The sequence below is a fragment of the Bombus impatiens genome, unplaced genomic scaffold (genome assembly GCF_000188095.3).
Source record: "Bombus impatiens unplaced genomic scaffold, BIMP_2.2 scf_1461, whole genome shotgun sequence".
In the NCBI taxonomy this organism is placed as follows: domain Eukaryota; kingdom Metazoa; phylum Arthropoda; class Insecta; order Hymenoptera; family Apidae; genus Bombus; species Bombus impatiens.
This window is the reverse complement of record NT_177880.1, coordinates 751,100-771,461: the sequence shown is the minus strand read 5'-3', so window position 1 is coordinate 771,461 and position 20,362 is coordinate 751,100. Positions and strand designations below refer to the sequence as shown.

Sequence of the window (20,362 nt, the reverse complement as noted above, 5' to 3'; positions counted from 1 at the left end):
GAGCCGCATCTGGTCGACGGGGCGCAGCCTGTTTCCTCGCGATCTTAGGCGTGCGCGATTCGTCCCGGTTAGCGGCGTAAGTACTCGTTACCACGAGGAAGAGGAAGGTGCCGCATAAAACGGCAGGATTTTTTCTCGCCCTACGAAATATGTCGAGTCAGTCGCTTGCAGCCTAGCTCAGAGTCGTAACATCTGCCGCCGCTGATTGTTGAGTACCGTACGCGCTAAGCCGCGAACGAATAGAGGCGCCGCGAGTGTTGACCGCGTGTCGTCCTCTTTCACTGCCGCGGGTTTTATTACGTTTCCTCGCTAAATCACACAGTCCGAGCTGGAAGTCGCAGTATCTTTCGAGGTCTATTCTATACGTATACGCCGTGCCAAGCGAATTACACGTTGAAGGGAGAAAGGATCGCAGTACGCAAAAAGTCGAGGCTTGATTTCGCTTGTTCGATTTTGATAGGCGATGCCTCGTTCCAGTCGATTCACGACGTCGCTTCGTCGTGTCATGGATCGTCATCGCGGCGAAAAAGAAAAAAAAAAAGAAGAAACAGCTACGTGATTGCCGATTCACCGCTATCCGCGTATAGACACGTTCTGTTTGCCGGGGCTCGTCGATTGCTGGTAACGATCGGTCGTGACAAAATATTCTTTCCGACGCGACGTGTGCTTAGCTTTGCTTGGTATTCGCGATGCGATCGACGATCGTGTGAACCACGCACTTTTGCATGTTTGAACGAGTAAATCGAGTGCAAGATCGACGATCGATTATTGGCATTGAATTCGTTGATAAGATGGCATTTGGGACGATACGCTTTTGCTTCGCTCTCTTCTGCTCGTTTTTGCCAGTTTCAGATGGAATCTTCGTGGAATTGTTGATTAAGGGTAATTACGGTAATTTATCATAAGAATGTGGATCGTGTGAAAGAAGTTATTAAGCAGACAAACTAACCTTTACAGTAGAAGAACCTCGAGATAAAACCAGTTTAATATCGAAGATCGTGTCGTTATCGAAAGGGCGCTCGACGATAAACTTAATTTTCGGCGATAAACAAAGTCAACTTTATTTTATCGAGAATACGCCTTCATCGAGGATATCCCCTGTCCATTTTTAAAACCGTGGCTCTGCTCGGACGTCCATTACCGATTAGAACGAGACGAAACGAGGGGAATGTGATTTATTATCGATGGTTCAAGAGCGGTATCGATCGAAGTGGTACCCCCTGCGTGGTATACACACGTCATAGCGCTCGTCTCATTCGGCTCAACAACTGCCCTGTCCAGGAACGTCGCTCTCGCGGCTCTAGACTTCGTTCGAATTTACATGGAGCGCCTGCCACTTAGAAATCGTACGGTTACGCACAGGTGGTTCTATTTATACGATCCTGACGTCTGCACTTTCAGTCTCGTTCGAAGCGACCCAGCCTCTCCAGTTACATTGTGCCTGTTGCGCGAACCAGCGCAACCTCTTCCAACCGATGACGATAGATCGAGTTTAGTTGTTATACTACGATCACGAAATTTGCGTAACAACCGGCTATTTTGCGACGTAGGTCGTTACAAAATTTGATAGATGACGAAGTGCTTAACGCATTGCGTACAAAGGACGAGATACTTCGTGCTTCGTGACTTTGAAAAGGAAAAATTGGCAGGGCATGACGAACGACCGGATATCTTTACAAACGATCGCAATGCGTCAAGATTTTACACGGTTCGTATTTATTCTACCTATTCTTCCCGTGAGGATATATAGAGCGATATTTATTCGGTTATGACTTTATCTAAGACCGAGAGTTAGATTAACTGCATAGATTCTGTTTTAAACTCTGCTCTAAAATCTGTTGAATAAGTATCTATATATACGAAGAAGCCATAGATAGGATTTCTTCTATCACTAAATGGAAAGATTACAAGCGTAATGCTTTAATCCCGTGTAGGTAGAATTTTATTTGCTCGCGATTAACACGTTCTCGTACAGAGAATATACTTTGCGCACAAGTCGTACGATTCGATTTTTAAATTATTTAAAATTTTCTGAGCCTTCATTAACATACCGTTGGGTTACCGTATTTCGCAATTTACTTCATCAATCATACTTATGTCATCAAATTTACAACATGAATTTATACTAAATCAATAGAACGAGTAAAAACAAAGTTTCCATCTCTCTCGGTGACTCCGCAGTGGACTTTCTACGAGGCTGGATCGCGAGGGATCGCAGAGTTCGGCCGAAAACTGGTTTCGTTCTGATTTTAAACGGGAGCGAGACACAATCGTACGGCGATTATGATGTCGTACAATAGTGTACAGGCTGGCCATCTTTCGAATTATAGTATAACGATTGATCGCATTAATTGCATCTTCGCGGCAGCGTTGATCCGAAATTCCGACCATAGCACCTTTCCATTCGTCGATTAATCATCGACGAGGATACGACGGACTGTAATTAAATATCATCATTCGATTAAACGTAGCTGTGGACGCGGATGTCTGATTCCCGTGTGTTTATCCGACCTCGGCGCGGCCAGGGAAGCCAACAAGCCTGCAATTACTCGAAACCGCACCGGTGCCTCGACGATCGATCCCCAAATTAGGTGATTGACAGTTCTGGACGCCTGTGAAATCCCGGCAACGCGGAGATCCGCCACGCAACCTTCGATTCCTTCATAGGCTGCCACGATGTTTTCGTTCGTTTCGAGGAGCGTTTGATCGAACAGCCGGTTCGTTAAATATTTGTTCGGCGACTGTTCCGCCTAACAGCTGCGTCGATTCTTCGGTCGACTTGGTCCGTGCTCATTGAATAAACGTCAACGCGTGTTCCTCGTTTCTCGGAACGTTTTACTTGATAAACTGATTCGCATAGTTAGCGAGAAAGAGGCCAGCCGAAAAGGCCGTTTCTATTTGGAGAAAACACGAGGCTTTCTATCTTTCATAATCCTCTCAATGAAGCCATCGATGTGCTTTTGCTTACGTGTTTCATTGGCTATGAAAACTATCGTCCGTAATGTTGCGTTCGACGCACGGACCAAGGAAACCATAAAGAAGAACGAAACGGTGTGTTCGGCGCGAACAAGCGGATTTCGTGATGGATCCGCCGCGTGATCGACGAGATCCTTTAAGATTCATGGCCGGACTCTGGGACCGAGCGGAACGTACGGGAACTTGGACGTGGGTCGAGACGGTAGTCGAACGAGCCAGCTAATTTTCTCTTTCTTTCTCCGGCGCATCGTGGCTGCCATTCTACAGCCGCTACGCTTTTAATTGAGCCCCGATCGGTACGCTATCATTGAGATCTAAGCGATCCTGGCAATGACCCGGTGACCGTAATGATCACGTAACGATCGACCACCGCGAAGTTAGATGAGATAACGAACCGTGATATCTGGAATCCGACTTCGTGCAACTCCAAGTACCGATTCCACCGAGAATCGAATGGAAGTGGAGGATAGTCTGATCGCGGCTGTCAGCGTTTCCGTAGATCCTATCTCAAGGCTCGAGATAGTTCCGAGCTTCGAGCCGATCTCTTTCTCGCTCCTTGCCCCGTAGAACGTAGAACGGACTCAGGGATCGATCTCTCGCGTCGAGTCGCTCGTAGACGTTGTCGTCGAAATTGATTCCTCGGAGCGACGACGTCCGAACGCGGCGAACGTTCTCCGTGATTCTCGAAATCGTTAATTAATCGACGACCGCGAACCGCTCGATCGGATGCACGCGAACGAATCAATACAGCTATTTGTCAGTGTCGTATCGGATCTACGCTGCTTATTGGCAATATCGGATAACCATCTCGAGGCGTTTAATTATGTCGGTTCGCCGATGTTTCATCCGGACGTCAGCTGTGCACATACGACGCTTACATCGATGAATTCCAGGGTGCTGGTCGTACGTAGTCGCGAGCGTGCACGCGCGTTGGGTTGTGGCGACGGGCGTCGCTAATGGAACCTGTAATAAGCAGAATAGAAAGCAGACGACACGCGAATTGCGGTCGGAATGAATTCATCGGCTGGGTCGACGAGGAAGAAGAAAGAACGTGGTTATTGGTTCCCCTCCGGTTGGCGATTGGCCGATGTCAGCGGCCGCGGTAGCACCGGCGCACAATTTCTAAATCTCTAAATTACAGGCGGACGTTTATTATCGGAAGAAAGGCACTTAATTTGTACGACCGACTGCTGTTATAAAAGAGAACCGTTCGTTCGTTAAAACGTTCCCGAAGCGGCGTTGCGTGCCTCGTAAATAAAAGGGGAACGGAGGTCGACCATAGCGGAGCACACATTCCGCCCTTGTTCTATGATTATCCTTTCCACTTGTTTCTCGCTCGGATTTCTACGGATATCGTTGTCTGGTGATGGTACTTTGGCAATCTCGTAACGTAACGAAGATACTCGTTGATTGGCGACTTTTTAGATACCTCGTTGCCGACAAGCCGATGATTATACCTAATTTATTCCCATTGGATCATCGAGGTATCAAGGTTCTTAATATTTTGCCCCGGTGCGTTTTTTTAGAACGTGATCCTACAGAAGCTGTTTTTTAAGGTGATTTTAGAGGATAGCGTTATTTATCTTGATCTCGATTTATTTATTCAGAAGGAAGTCCACAGTTTCACCGCGTATAGAAACTTTTTGTTGGATGGCGCGTATCGATTTACGGTTCGCTATTGCGCCCGTATCGCGATACGTCGAATTACGTAACGTTTCGCGGCCGGTAATCTCCATCGAGGGATCAAAGTTTAAAGTTTAGAAGATCGAGATATTTAAAATCTGAAAGTTGTGTCTCGACTCGCTCGAATCAAGTCAGTACCAGTACCTACAGCTACTAAGTCGTTTCGTCTCGATTTTCGAGTTGAAAAATGACAGCGCGATTTACAGCTACGTCGTAACTTTATAAGAAACCAGTAGGTGTAATTTCCAGCTAAATTACGATATCTAATATCAGTAAGGTAATCTTCGACGAATTTCTGATAGAAGCTGTACTATACCGGGCTGACTGCTCGCTACTCTCGTTGATTAAATTAAACGGAATTCCAGACTTTAAGCTCTCCCATCTCGTAATCTAAGACTCTAACGTAACAAGAAGAACACAGTGTTTCCAACACGCGAAAACGTATTTTCACGCAGCGTTCTTACGATATTAGACCTTGTAACCGAAAGAAGTGGCGCTGTTATGTCGTTAACGGGATACCTCGATGAGAACGGTATTTTTATAGCCGAGGTTATTGGTAATGGTACAGCGTCTCTTCGTTGTACCACTGCGTTGGTCAAGAATAATGTTTGAAAACTCGGCTTCTTACCATTTTCTTTGTCGCGGTTGTTCTGTCGAACAAGTTTTTCTTTCGAGTTAACACGATCGACGTCTGTTTGCGTTCGATCGAGGATACGTACTTCGTACGGAAGCTACTACATATTAGCTACCGTGGTACACGACACGCGTGTACTTTTACCACGTCACTGCCTCGTCTAATGCCTCTATACGCTTTTAGAACAACATTGGGAATAGATCGAATCTTGACGTTGTATTACAGCCGCACGACTATTAGTCTAGCGACAATCGGACCTAGATAAAATAAATATTGAACCGAGTCCACCGATGGAATGTGTTTGAATAAATAGTGCCTCGTTATCGCTCGACCGACTAGCCTCGCGTTATACTGGACTTTTAGCCGAAGCGATTTACGTCGCAGACGTAACGACGTAAACGGAATAGGGTGGTAGCGCGCTGCTGTTTTCGACCGCGTCTTATCGAATTAATCTTCGTTATTCGTCGGTAATCCCGCGATATCCTATTGACCGTGACGGGATATCAGCGACCAAAGGAACGTAGCCGGCTACGTATTCCAGTTCTAATAATAATGGTTGATTATTTCTATCTTTTCTCTCTTTTTTTTTTTTTTTTTTTTAATCCCTCTTTCAATTGGCCCGTCTAATGACTCTCATTCGAGTTGGACGACGGAACCACGAGCACACTGAGTCGGACACGCGGTTTCGTTTGATAGGTCGAAGCCTTCTCTATTCGAACCAATCAGTAGTATTCTCGTTAGGTTGATTTATTGTAAAAAAGCGGCGCGACTCGTGTATCCAACGGGCTCGCGTGCTACAACTATCTGTTTTCAACTGATCGTGGACGTGACTTCATTAACATTTGATTGATCAACACACTGGGGAACTACTGGATTATAATTGAATTCCTGGATAGGATAACCGTTAGCGCGACTATTATTCCTCGTCGGCGAGTGCGTGTTCTCGATACGCGTCGCGTTTGAAGTTATTACGCGCAAGAAAGGAGTATGTGCGCGCTCGCTAAAAGCGAACAAGAGGTTCATCGACAGAGACAAATAGGAGGCATCGGCGTGCACGCGAGAAAATATTAATAGTACCGTTGTCTAGTAATAGTAGTCTTTATCTCGGCGTCGAAACTAACAACGGCTGATAACCGAGGTTGTGGTCGTCTGCAGGCTGGCGGTCGATTCTCGAATATATAAGGGCTGCAAGCGAAACACAGGCTTGGGTCGATGTGCATCGCGGAAATTCGCAGGTTGCAGGATTCGTAAAGCTGTCGGCGGCGGACACAAGTCACGATCTTTAAACATTCTCGTTCGCCAGGTAGCAATAACGAGCCGATAGTTCTTATTGGCGTTTCTGCTTCTATCGTTCCCTCTCGGGTTGGCGACGACCGCGGCGAAGCCAACTGTTAACCGTCCTCGGCCCGTTCGCTTCGATTCTCCTCGCAGGCGCTCAAATGTCATTTCCAGTGCGGCACACGCTCATTGTCCGTTCAGCGTCGAGGTTCGTGCTTCCTTATAGAGGATCCCAACTCTTTCTGTGCGGCACCGACACCGACGGTGAAAAACGGCGTTGCAAGGCCGTTTTAATCGGCTTTTCTTAGGATATCGCCGGCGGCCTGCCAGTACGGAGCGGTGCGGAGCGGTGCGGAGCGGCGCGCAGCCAAGTGGATACCACCGGCGCCATATCTATATTCCATCATTAGTTTCGATGCCGCGTAACCGTTTGGAAAAACCGACGTTACCACGTTCGCCGTGAAACGCGCCGATGTTCACCTTTCGATCCAATGATTCTCGTTTCGCGTCTCGTTCTTCCTTCTTCTTTTATTTCCTCTCGTCACCTTTTATTCTTTTACCTCGTTCTTTTATCCGTTGTACGTGAAATGGTCGGATCTCTCTCCTTTTCTACGTCCAGCTATTCGCATTTATGCACACGGCTACGACCGTTTGTCCCGCTCGAGCGCGCGCTCTCGTCCTTCCTCCTACATACGAACGATTACTGTTTCCTACTCTTTTCATCGCAAGCGACATTTTTGTTTAATCAAACAGGTTCCCGGTGGACTGTGCGCCCGCGAGACGCAGGCTCACGACTTCCTGCAGCCGGACGCTGCCCACCGGATCGTACGGTACATTTGAATGTCAACGTTGAACGGACCGACGACTCTCTCGGCTGTTTCAACTTCTCTAGTTTTACCCGTACCTGTTTCTTTTCTTTTTTCCTTCTTCTTTCTTCTTCTTCTTCTTCCCTTTTTTATTTTCGATCTCCTCCCACTAGTAGTTCACCGGCGAAGAAGCTTGCCTCGAGGTGTCCGGATGCTTAGATTCCACCTTTTAACGTTACGTCCAGTTTCCACTGGACGATTCCTCTTCTCGGGGATAGTCGACTCGAACGGCTCGAGCGCGTTTGCTTTTTGCCACGCTTTTTTCCTTTCTCTTTCCATCTCCGTCTCGCCTATTCCCCACCGGCTTCGAACGATACCGCGACGTGTAATTACATTACTTTTAGGAGCGTAATCTTCTTGTTCGGCTTTTGATTAGCGTTCTCCGGCCCCTGCCCAATTAGCGATTACACGGCGCCTTAGCGCGTTTCGTGATGCTGTAGGCCAGCTGACGATAATTGGATGGTAATTCAGAAACGCCTAATCCCGGCACATCGAGTCGACGTTTTCGTCGCGTGTAATTAATCAACTGGTTGCGTGACCACTTATCGGTCTTATTGTCGATACTCGGTTACGGTATCCGCGCGTATAACAAGATTATTGTCCCCGCGATCGCCGCGTCTTGATTAACTCCGGCGAACGGCGGCCAATTTGCATGAGAAAAAAGGCTACGTTGTTCGATTTCGATCGTCTGTCGGAGAACCGGAGAACCATTTATCACGTTCGGTTCTTTATTTAACGACAGCTCGAGTAAAAACAGAAATTTTTATTCCTGTTTCACGTCGGCATGCAAATATTTATGACGTTAAGATTTCATTTTACAATCGTAATGTTATTACCTTACTCTCTCTCTCTCTCTCTCTCTTATTGTTCCCTTTCAATTCGAAGATTTCATTTTCTCGCTTTGCAAGCATGTGCTCGCATAGATATCTCGTTCTTTTTATTAACGAAAGATCGAATTATATTATACATTAACGAGCACTTTATTTTTCATTTTTGGTCTCATTAGCTTTTCTAAGGTTAAGTGTCGTGGGACTCGTATTTTTCTTTTTGTATATTATTCCCGTTGATCTTGATGATATTTTAATTGTACGTCTTTCGTATGTGACTGAGGATACGAATAATTCAAATACTTGAAGATGATAAGGTTTCCTGAGCGTGTAACCGAGTCAATTCCCGATATTAATGCACGTTCCCACCATGTTATCCGGCTCTTTAATGACAATCGTAGCTCAATCGTAGCGCGTTTAAGGCTAGCCCATTAAACAACGACCGGGTTATTGATCGTTCCTTTAATGTCGCATCGCTCATCGAATGCTTCACCACGCATCGTCGCATTTTTACGTTCCCCGCTCTGCTCTTTTTCCCTACCGGTCGACCGTGGTCGACGAACGGAAATCTATTTCCATGATATCCTCTGATGGCCGTTTAATCATCGCGGAGAAGGAAATTGGCCTGATGGATCGTCGATGCCGCGTCGATTTATCAACGCGAGACGCTCTTGTCGCTGGCGTGGCGTCGCGATCAAATGGATCGACGTAATTTCTTTTACAAATCCGCATTACGTATTCGACGAACGTAGACCTCGAGATTCAATATTCTTGCACGATCGGTCAACGTTCATTCACATAATACTATTAGCGAGAAACCTTTAGAAACTCAACACTATTAACATTCGTATAATATTTGTTATCTATTAACACGTGACCCTTGCGTGATTCATGATAGTCGTTAGAGGTAAAAGCTTGGATAAAAGCGTTTAGAATTCAACACTAGAGTTTAGTATTCGGCACTTGGTATTTTTCAACTAATTTTATTTTAAATCTTCAGATCGACTATGTTAATAACACATTAACATAATTTAACATTGTGCACGTACACGGATCTACGACTATAAATCAGGATAGATAACCGTTTTGTAAAAGCAGCCAACGGTTCGCCTAATTTCACGCAGAATTTACCATTTGCTTTGGACGTAGCTGCTGCTCGCCATTATCGATTATCCGGTCGATCGTCGATATCAGCTACCACGAGAGGACCGCCTTGGAACGGTAGATCGAATGACTTGCAATCAAATTTGTCGTTCTGTCGGATCGATCGGTGGAAAGATCGAAGTAGGGTGGATTTCTTGGAGCAGGAACGTCAAGATATCGTAGAGACGCTATAGCTCTCTCACGGCTAGGGAAAACTTTCGTTTTCGCACGCCTGTTAAAATCAATAAACCGTACGTTGTACCGTTAACGAACCAATAATTAGTCGCGGGGTAATGAAGTCCGCGGCGGGTATCTCGACGGGGATTAAGCTCTCGTTGAATTAGTGCCACCGCAGGGAAGAGTTTCATAAACACCGGTAGCAGATCGTTCGAAAGCATATCGATGCCTCTGCGTCCTCTCTCTTTCTCTTTCGTTCCCCCTTTTCGCTCTCTCTCTCTCTCTCTCTCTCGTTTCACGGCGCTACATGCATTATGCTTATGAAGTGCCTTCGTGCGTGACTTATTTTCCTAAAGAGGCTTCTGCTCAGCCAACATGAGACAGTGAATTCATGTATTTACGTTAATACCATCGAGTGAAATTACGTCTGACGTTCAGCCTGTCGCGATCGTATCATTTCGATTCGGCTTCCTGCCGTAACGTTTCCAAATTACGCGATTAGATCGTTCGTTTCGCGAATGTCCAATCGATACGATACGATACAATACGATAGAAGCTTTATTTTTTTCTGTTCTATATAACGCTATCGGTAAACTTCTCTTTTTTAGATTTACTGTTGCAAAATAGAAATATCATTCCCATTCGGATCCTACGCCATAACTTTGCAATAAAATACGATGTCTCTGGTTTTCAACGCGACTTTTAATTCACGCCACCCATCGAATCGTATCACAAGAACTATGATCGAATTAAAAGGTAGATTTCACGGCGAATAAAGTGGCCGGCTCGCAAACGAGCGGCTCGAGCGTGACTGATTTCGAGGCCGAGGCTCGGTATTCTTCTTTCCACGGATGAATCTGGTATGCCACGAGGTATCGTGCCGCATAAAAGGACCTGGGTACACGCCCAGCCGCATCTCACGGGACCAGGGGCCATGGCTATTCATACGTCGGCCGCACCATAATGCGTTGCCCACACGAAGGCCGTCGCGCGAGAACCGACCACGTGTGGGTGAGAAACGCGCGCGCAGGTATTTCGTTCGGCGCTTCCTGCTCGCTTAATCAATGACATCTTTAAGCTGCTAGACGAATGGCAAAACCGAGATGGCGAAACCACGCGTTCGTGTAGCGGGTTGCATCGTCGATCCTCGTCGTGCCCTCCTGCCTCGAAAGTGGATCCCCCTTCCTCGCTAGTCAAACTGCAAATCTTCGACGATGATGAGCCTGCTTAGCTGGCCTGAGAGCGATAGTAATTAACACAGAGAAACATAGAAAGAGCGATAGAAAGAGAGAAAGAGAGAGAGGAAGACAGGGAGTCTTTAGCGCATGAGATAATTAGGAAATAAAACGTTATTGCGTTGGTTATATAAGATACGAAAAGGAATAATCTCAAAAGAAATAAGTTGATTCGCGATTCAGCAATTGCAGAATGACGGCGGAATCCATCTCAATTTCAGTCACTGTACAAATTTCTGATACGTTAAAACGATATAGTTTTCTCTTCTCATCTGGCGACGAAACAAACGCTGGACAAAGATCCGATCCCATTGATCCTTTTTAGTCTGTGGAGACAGCGTAGGGCCTGGTGCAATTAGCCGGATGCATCGGTCTAAACAACCGCGACGCGATTCCCTTCGGTGCAACCCCGTCGAGACTTTCACCAACACGTCGCTTCAGTCGCGGCACGTAGCCGTTCACAGATGCACTGGATCTTGCACCATCGCGTGTACACGCGCGTGTACTCGCGCACACGCTCGCATGCGCCCGACACAGGCATCTTTATTGCACGGTATATTCACACTAGGCGTAATATCTCAGCGCGCGGACGGCGCGTATAATCAATGACATCTTTACGAGGAGAGCGATAAGCCGGCGAATTCCACGAGAGCAAACGCATCGTGGAAAACGACGAAACAAGGAACGGTGAAATTTTATAGAAAACTAGTGGGATCGATCGGAAGGGGAAGAAGGAAGAGAAAAAGATATAGCAACGATGGTTGCAAAGGAATTACAAATGGAAGAAGCGTCTCCGATATCGTGTGACGAAACCGTCGTTGTTTAATTCTTTTATCGCGAGATTTTTACACTCGCGGAAGTTTCAACCGTATCGATGTTGCGATCAAAGGATTAATTCGCATGTACGTACGAACTTGTTCGACATCTCCTTCTTTCGTTTCGCCTTATCATACACGACAACGTTCTTGTATACGTCTTGGAATGGTTTCGCCGTCTGTTCCCTTATTTCTACTCTCGTGGGACCGGAGATCAAGCGGCGATGATGTCACAAGGCGTGTCTCGTATCGCGAAACGTGCGCAGGATTTTTGATCCCGGTATTTTTCTCCTTTTCTGTTGTTTCCCTCGTGCCAGTGTTTCGTTTTCATGGCCCTGTTTAACATCGACCACGAACGGTCGATGTCTTGCTTCACCCGCGAGCGAACGTGAACTGCGTTTCACCTGCGACCAGGCTGTTTTCGACGGGAACACCGGGCCTCGATCGTTGAATATATTTTTAGGAATGCGGGATTAGGGCAGAAAACGATCGACCACGGCGAAGCCAATCCACGAATAAATTATTTATTAGGAACTGGCGCGGTGAAAGGTAGAAAGCGCGGTCCATCTCAGTACCTAGCAGGGAAAAAACCATACGATTTGTTGCGCAACGCCGTAGCGTGGAAGGATGAAAGTTACCACGCTGGTGGAGCCGATTTTCGCAAAAATAACGCTACGGTCGTTCCTCCGTTCGATTGGCGGCGTGTAACGACCACCGTAGAAGTTCTACGACCTCCTAATTGAATTCAATCCCGGTCGAAAAAGGCTGGAGCCACTGCTGGTTGGCCGCAGATGTCGCGGTAAAAAGCAAATTAACGTCGGAAAGAGTGATACGAAGGTGAGAAAAAGGGTTCGTTCCCGATGGAAATCGAGGACGAATGGAAACTGCGTTCGCAACGTTATGGGGACGCTCGTCCTTTCCTCGAATTAGCGCTTCCTTCACCGTGTAGTTCTCCGCTTTTATTTCGTCCGTTTCGCTTAACGAGCACCTCTCATCCCAAATAAGGGGACGAACGACCGGTGTCATAAACATTCCCGGCGCTCGAATTGAGCCGTCCGAAGTGGTTCCGTGTTCGATCGCGATTGACAGTTTCGTAAAAAGGTCCGTCCTTGCTGTAACGATACGCTGCAAGATGTATGATTCCGTTTCGAAGAACCGTGCCTCTAATTTGCTCTGCTGTCGTCGAAATGCGGGACGTGGTCGAACCATTTCGTCGGGAATTCGCGAGTAGAATTTCGGAGGAGTCCGGGTTTCTTTCTCCATGTTTCAAGACGAAGAAGATAAGTTTCGGTGTATCGATTGGGTATCAAGCTTTTTGCTTTCATATGATCGTATAACACCACTTTTCGAGGAACGCATTGCACTGATTTCTTACCTACAATTTCGGATACAAATGATCCGTAATTTTAATATGAAATAATTCGTAAATTATTTACCATCTACGTCTGCAGCCATATATCAAAGCTTTCATAGGAGTAAAGTAGCTTTTACACAGCATCGTGTAATCGCTTTTAATTACACGCAACTATAGCTTGCGCAATTAATTACCATTGCATTTACACCTTGTTAACATTCACCGATGAATAACACTACGAAGGTAACCGAAAGTATCGGCGTTCGAAGGTCAACTTGGAATTCGTTTAATACGCTTGAGTAATTTCTTCGACAATTATATCGAATAATTCACGCGATACGAACGAGGATGAGAATTCGATTGTCGATGAAGGATATAAATCGTGGCGAAGATATAGTACGTTCGGCAGGTTGTGTGAAAGGGCCAATGCAAAAGAAGCGAAACAGGGAAGGTGGCCACGGGGCACGGCCGCTCGGTAAATAAGGATAATACCGCGTTCCAAAGGTCCGTGCACCGTGCGCCGCCGGTTAATTTGGTCAGCCTCGATTAGCCCCGTAAGACTTACAGCGGCCAGTAAACTGATTTATCCGCACTCCGCCGCCGCTACTACTCGCGCGCAACGTTAATGAAGACAGTTGTGCCGTTCAGACACGTACCTGCCTGGATCACCTTTGCTCGTCTGGCTAAAAAGAAGTCGGGTTACCCTGCGTTTTGCATAATCTGCTCGACGTCAGTTTCGAGCAATCAATAATTGCGGTGCTCTTAATGCGTATGTATTAGACGTGTATGCGTTCGATCAAGTGAATAGTTGCCGAGATTGGTCACGTGCAGCGAACTACTAAGTTGGACGTTTTAAATTGAGACTTGTCGTGCTTCGTTTCTTTAAATATGAAGTTCTTCGGTTGCTTGCTCGCAGGTTGATTTCTCCCGTTTTATAACAGTTACTTAACGATACATCATCGCGTGGAAAAGTAAGAGAGTTACATTGTTCGTAACATTTGTACGAATCCTATTTCAGAAGATCTCATTCCAAGATATTATTAAATGTTTCCATAAGACTGGAATTCCTTGCAAATCTGTTTTCGATGTCTTTTAAGTAATACACGATGATGCATAAAGCAATCGTATCGTTGGAAATTGTAAAGAAAATAGAGAAAGTACTGTGGTATAACAATATTTTTACGAGTCCAAGAACTACATTCGCGTCGTACATCGATACTCCTTTCCTATACGCAATTATCTCGAAACCGATCTTATCACGCAACAAGTTCGGCTATTTTCAACGAATGACGTTATATCGAGCAAGAAATCGAGAAAAAACGTGTTGCAATGTTCAAGGTTATGGGTCGATCGCACGTTACCGTGGACAGACTAATTCGTCGTCTCAAAAATTGCTCTATAAACACCCTATCTCTGGTAATGTCTACATCGGCTGTTAACCTAATCTCGCGCGCGTCGAGCTTGCATGGCCGCGGCGCGTACGCCGAGCCGATCGTAATAAAAAGAAACCGTGTATAATATATAATGGGCCTATCTTCGTAATAACTCGTAGTTACTTCGGCCACGGTAGATCTTGCCGATAATTCCAAAGACAGCCATAAGCCGGCCGTTGTGCACATGCTCGCCTCCGATCCTCTAGGAAGGCCAGGACCCGTCGACTAATTTATTCCTCGTGCCCGACCCGAAACTCTTTGTATTTTATAGTGGCAACGTTATCCATCGATGCATCGATTTTTCCTGCGCCAACCATTTGCGGATCTCGCGTCGACGATTTTAATCTCGACTCGATGAAATTGTAGAAGGTGCACGGGAAATTCAAATGTCAAGGCTCAACAACGGTATTTTTCACGGAGAAGATGGATACGCGAATGGAACTTGGTTGAATTTAAAGTAAAACGAGATAAACGAGAAACAGATGATCGCAAATCGGTCGTCTCTATCTTACGGAAATTTCGTTATTTCAGTGTCAGAGTATATCTCTTTTGTGAACGGAACGCCAAAGAACTTAGAACGTACTTCTAACTTTCTATAAGATTTAATTACTGCCTAATTGGCGACCAGCTGCTGGCTCCAGAAGAATATTCGTTTCTTCTGTCTTTCTCGCCTCTTCGACGTACACATCCACGCACATCTGACAAATGAAAGAACCCGGTATCAATTTCCCTAGACGACGGCTCATTAAAAGTTATCGATCACTGCTTTGCTAACGTATTATTATATTTATTAGAGGTCATTATCCATATTAAATTTTCTTAATTACGTTTAACCGATCTAATAACGTCTTACGATAATGCGCTAGCCTATGTTCGATCTCTGCTGCTCTTTTGCATAAATTATCGCGGGGACAGCGACCGGTGTAACTGCGAGCTGGCAATGAATTGATCGCCGGCCATTTTTATCACGAAACATTTGTAGTAATTAAATTAATTCCGCCGGGATTCGTTCGGTCGTGGATTGCCTAACGAATGATTGATGAACGTTATATTCTCATTACCAGTCGCTACTGTGGGAACATATGTACGTATAATATGCAGTATATAAGCTGCTACATATGTTCCTTATATATCTCGAGCGTACCAGCATCATTAAGAACAGTTTACCCGGTCTTTCATTAGTCATCGCAGATTTAATACGTCGTTTGATTTCATCCGTAGAACAGCAGGTTCGCCGTCGTTTCGTTCCTTTTTTAAAAGAGGCTCAGGTATCGTAGATTTTGTACCGAGACAAATCGCGTGAAACGGTACATGGAAAGAGAGACGGATCTCTTTGCTGAATTCTCGTTAAAACGTATTGATTTACAATTCGTTATTGCGTACGCGTCGTCGTACATTGAATGAAGATTGCTCGGGAAACGAATGACGCAAGCTAACCGAAGCATATTGCGAAATTTAAGGATTTGCCTTCAATTTTGTCAATAAGTTCTCCATTGGCATGTTAATCTTAGGCGTGTGGAATTTTCCAATTGTGGAACATGTAAGTTTTCAAATTTCTAAATCTTCAAGAATTATAAAAACAAATCTGCAATTCGCAACTGTACCATTTGCAATTACACCGATAATCTCGTTAAACTCTTGCATCTCAGCGTTACGTAGAAACGAATATTATTTGCATATCATAATTTCAGCAGATTTATTATATCCGTTTGTTGGAAGATCCTAAATCGATCGTAGCCGAGTTCCTCAATTAGAACAGCGAGATTGCAAAGACTGCGCCATTTTTTCGCGTCGTGATACGCATGCCATAACGATTTCATTCTCGTGGCCGAAACTACAAGCGAACCTGCTAGACCCTTGTCCCCAGTCATGAATAACAAATGCACGTAACGACGAGTTTCCTGAAAACGAGAACACCGCCATGGGCGTGTCTCGCGTGACGAGTATCTCTTTTTTGGATCGATTTGCCGGTTCATTTCGCAAGTTCTTCCTATTCCAGACACGATCCGCGATTACAAACATCGAGTTATTATCGTGAGCAAACTTCTGCTTATGTCAAATGTCGCGTGCGGTAGATTATTGCCGAATGTTATCGCGTTACCAAGAAAGTACTAATCGATAGTTTGACTAGCCGAACAAATTGAAATAATCTGGTAAGAAAAAAATGCTGATTCGTTGAGTCGATCAATCTATTCGCTCTCTTCCTTCGACCCTCCTCCGTTTTGGTCTTGATCTTCAAGTAGTCGATCAATTTCCAATTTTAATAAATCTATTTCCAAAGTAGAAATTTAATTTTTTTAGCGTCGTCGGTTATTTCGTCGATCCTCGCCGAGAAGCAACGTCGTCTGATTCTTCAATAATTTTTTACACTTCGCGAGATACGCTGGATTCTTTGTTTATTCAAACATCTTCATCTCGGTCGAGTGTACTTTTGCTTCTACTCCGCTGCATGGAATTGTAACACTAAATAAACGGACGTGAAACCAATGGAAATCTCTAACGTTCAAGATTTCCTTTTCTACGTAAAGATACTTCGTTCCAAATCTATTTTGAAATGCCAGAAACCAATGGATATAGACCAATGGCAACCGTAGCAGCCTACATCGGAAACGTTTTATTTTCTCTTGGCATTGCCCACGATTTGTTAACCGTACAACGTTACCACTTCATCCAGTTGTCAACCGGATTACGTTATTAGCCGTGTATCGTGTCGCACGACGCGATACCGTTCGTTCGAGGCTGTACGGAAAGGCGGGGGCGGTGGACGGTCGATTTTCATTGCCGATATATGCTCGAGCATTCCCACGTCTCGTCAAGGCATTACCTGGAAACAATCGTGCTTTCTCGGTGGTCGAAGCGTCTCGTCGCTGTAAATTTGATCTTCCGCCCGACTGTTTTGTGAATCCGATACCGGCACGGATCCTTCGCGCGAGTACTCGTAGAATACAAAATGCCTCTTTTTCGTTGTCGCCCGTGACGACGATTTCTTCTCCTCCACCGAAACAGGTTGTATCGAAGGGTTGAACGAAATCGATACCAGATCGACAGCGTTCTGTTGGGCGGTTCGATAATTGGGCAATTTCGGTTTTTCGCTAAGGATGGAATTGAGATTGGAGAAAAGACTTTCGTTAGCGTGGATCAGACGAGTTTGTTATTAATGTGTCGAGCGAATTAGACGAGTTATTTTCTTGAACATTGAAATATCGCCGGAATTTAGATAATCATGAAAGAGGAAACCTATAACGTTGATACGTGCGCTTCAAGTGCGATTGTTGACAGTGGATTTATAGCCGCGTTTTTGTACGAATTCTGTAGAATAGGATGTCTCTCATTACTGTCGAAACTTGTTTTAAATCTTCTTTTAATCCTGATCCGAGATATTAATCCGTGGCAATAAGAATCGCAATCAGCGATCAGGACGAAAAATTCAAATGCAAGTTTGTGTCCGATGTCGTTCTCGCGTGTGGCACGGCCATAAATCTTGGCAAACGGAGGGAAATACGCAAGTTATTAAGCGCGACAGGCGAATGCCGATGATGATCTTATAATTACTCGGATTACAAAAACATAACGAAGACAAATCGACGAGTCGATTCCTTTGAAGTTATGCTTTCCCTCGAATCATCACGCTTGTAACCCAACAACTTGTTTCCACAATCTAATCTTCAATATGTTTTAAAAGCAGAGCAATCCTCGTTAACACGAGCTTACCTATAAATAATATATTCTCGCCTTTCGATGAGATTTAACGTAATTCAGGAAATCATTTGGACGCGCGAAAGTGATTTTGGTTCTCGTTGATCGCGCCCACTGTTCGTTCGACAATCGAAGACGATCGAGAAAGTCAAATAGCATCGCTGCTATAGACAGTGGGCAAGCTCTCGGGTCATTCGAATCTCGTGGGAACTGGTCGTGATTAGTCCACGTCAATAGCAATGCTAGTTATGCTAATTGCGCGAAAGCACTTGGGCCTGCTACCAGCATCGTGCTCTGCAGCAGATAAGCTAGGTACGAAGGTAGTACCTTTGGCTATCGATTTATCGGGCTCACTCCCTCGGAGAGGTTTCAGATCGGCCGCTCTCGATCATTGAAGCGCGATAACTTCGACCGTGGAGCGCGTGAATTTCGTTTCGGATTATAAGGCGATTCAGAAACGGGTATTTTCAACGTATCCTGTATTTCCATTCAAATGTTTGAATATTACATTTGAATATTTGTATTTTAATTAGTAAGGAATTTTTAATCTCCTCTGATCTAAAAGGAAAGAAAAAAAAAAAAGAAAAATTCTTTCATTTTCACACACTCGGCGGAACAGTAAAGTCGAACAAGATCTAACGCGGAACTCGTCTCGCGATACGCGTTCAACGTAGCAGAAGTTCTAATTACACAGTCGGGTAATTCTAAATTCAGGGAATTAACATCTAGGCAGCCGTTGTTTCATTACATCGAGCCAAAGGGAAGCTCATTTTGCAAAATTGATTGTAGCATGCATTAACGAGCATGTTCGTTTCTGTTTCAGGCGGCGGGACCACCGGTGCAACTGGAACCAGTGGATCTGTCCGTGAAAACTCCTGTGGTGTTGCAGGTGCCTCGGTATAGTCCAGCGGCTATAATTACCGCCGCGGCTAGAAGAATCCCTTCACCTTCGACGACGCCTACACCGCCACCGCTCTCCATATCTACGGGTGAGTCGACGAATTTTCACAATGCATGCATACACCTATTCAACGCTAAAGAGATTCTTCGTTAGCGTCAATTCAGAGTGAAAAATGCAAATATCGCAAGCGACAAATTTCTTTATGCGCATACCTTTAATTCTTTCGCCGCGATAAGCCAACGATCGTCATTTCGATATTTGTCGGATCGTTTAAAATACCTGATACATTGTTAACATAGTTTTCTAATACAAGGGGGTCGATAAGCATAGTTAACGCTTAGCATAGTCCGCATTGGGCCGGGGCATTCGAGTGGCGCGTTTAAAATTCCAGCGCTCGCAACACCGTAGAACTACACATTATGAACCAAAGGCGAAGGAAAGCAACACTATCGGCTATCGCCTGTCTCTATGCGCGCGTGTGCACAGGTGCACGATCCTGCATACACCTATAATAGTATCATGGAACAGTCGTGGCTGGAAAGTGGCTGCGCTCTCGCTTATGGATAAAACCGCGGAGATCTCCGGCGATTGCGCTTGCTTTATGGGTTAATTATGGACGATTTTTTCTACATACCGCTTGCGGACGAGCCCACAAACCCTAGCCATTCTATAGAAGATCGATTTGCTCAGCAAACCGCGTTTTACGAACGAGTCAAGGCTATACAAGCGATAGCTCGCGTCCTTGCGAACGCAACCGATTAACCGAGCTGCATTGCTACTAGGATAAGTGTGTTTGCATCGTTAGTGATACAACTCGACTAGGTATAGAGAATTTCATATATTTGGACTTCATTGAATATTGTGATAAATACAAGAGTATGCAAATACTTTTACGCTGTACGAAAGATTCATTCCAGCTAATTATTGAAAGTGACAGGATTTAGATCTTTCGCTTCTACGATTATTAAAAGCGTGCAGGTGCTTTTACAAATTTCATTACGTCTCATGTAAATGTCAAATAGAGAGCAGATGGTAACGCTGTAAAAAAGAAGAGCATTTGGAGAATGTGTGGAGTAGATTGTAGTACTCCTTGCGCTTAACGCGGTCGTAGAACGCGTGGAATTACCTTGTTCCGATAGCCCGTGCCCCGAAACGGTACGACGCAAAAAAAGGACTGGTTCCCGAAACGATCCTATGAGACGTTAATGGCCACCGGAGAACTAGCAGTTACTTAGGCAGCGGTAAAAAGTTGTTACGTTTGCTCGCGTAAAATAGCCACGCGATGTAGCGCGTTTAAACCATTTGGGACCGCGAAATAGTTCGGTCGGGGGCACGGGCCACGCC

General features: G+C 45.2%; 1 protein-coding gene across 3 annotated transcripts in view; it reads left to right on the top strand.

Annotated features, from left to right (window-relative positions):
* The window catches only part of LOC100745798 (Krueppel-like factor 6), a 293,282-nt gene that overhangs the window by 97,460 nt on the left and 175,460 nt on the right, over positions 1–20,362 (top strand). For all 3 annotated transcript variants that reach the window (XM_012392636.3, XM_012392637.3, XM_024371646.2), the window contains one exon: positions 18,941–19,106. In XM_012392636.3, the coding sequence (XP_012248059.1) occupies positions 18,941–19,106 (166 nt within the window). The remainder of the gene's footprint in view (positions 1–18,940; positions 19,107–20,362) is intronic.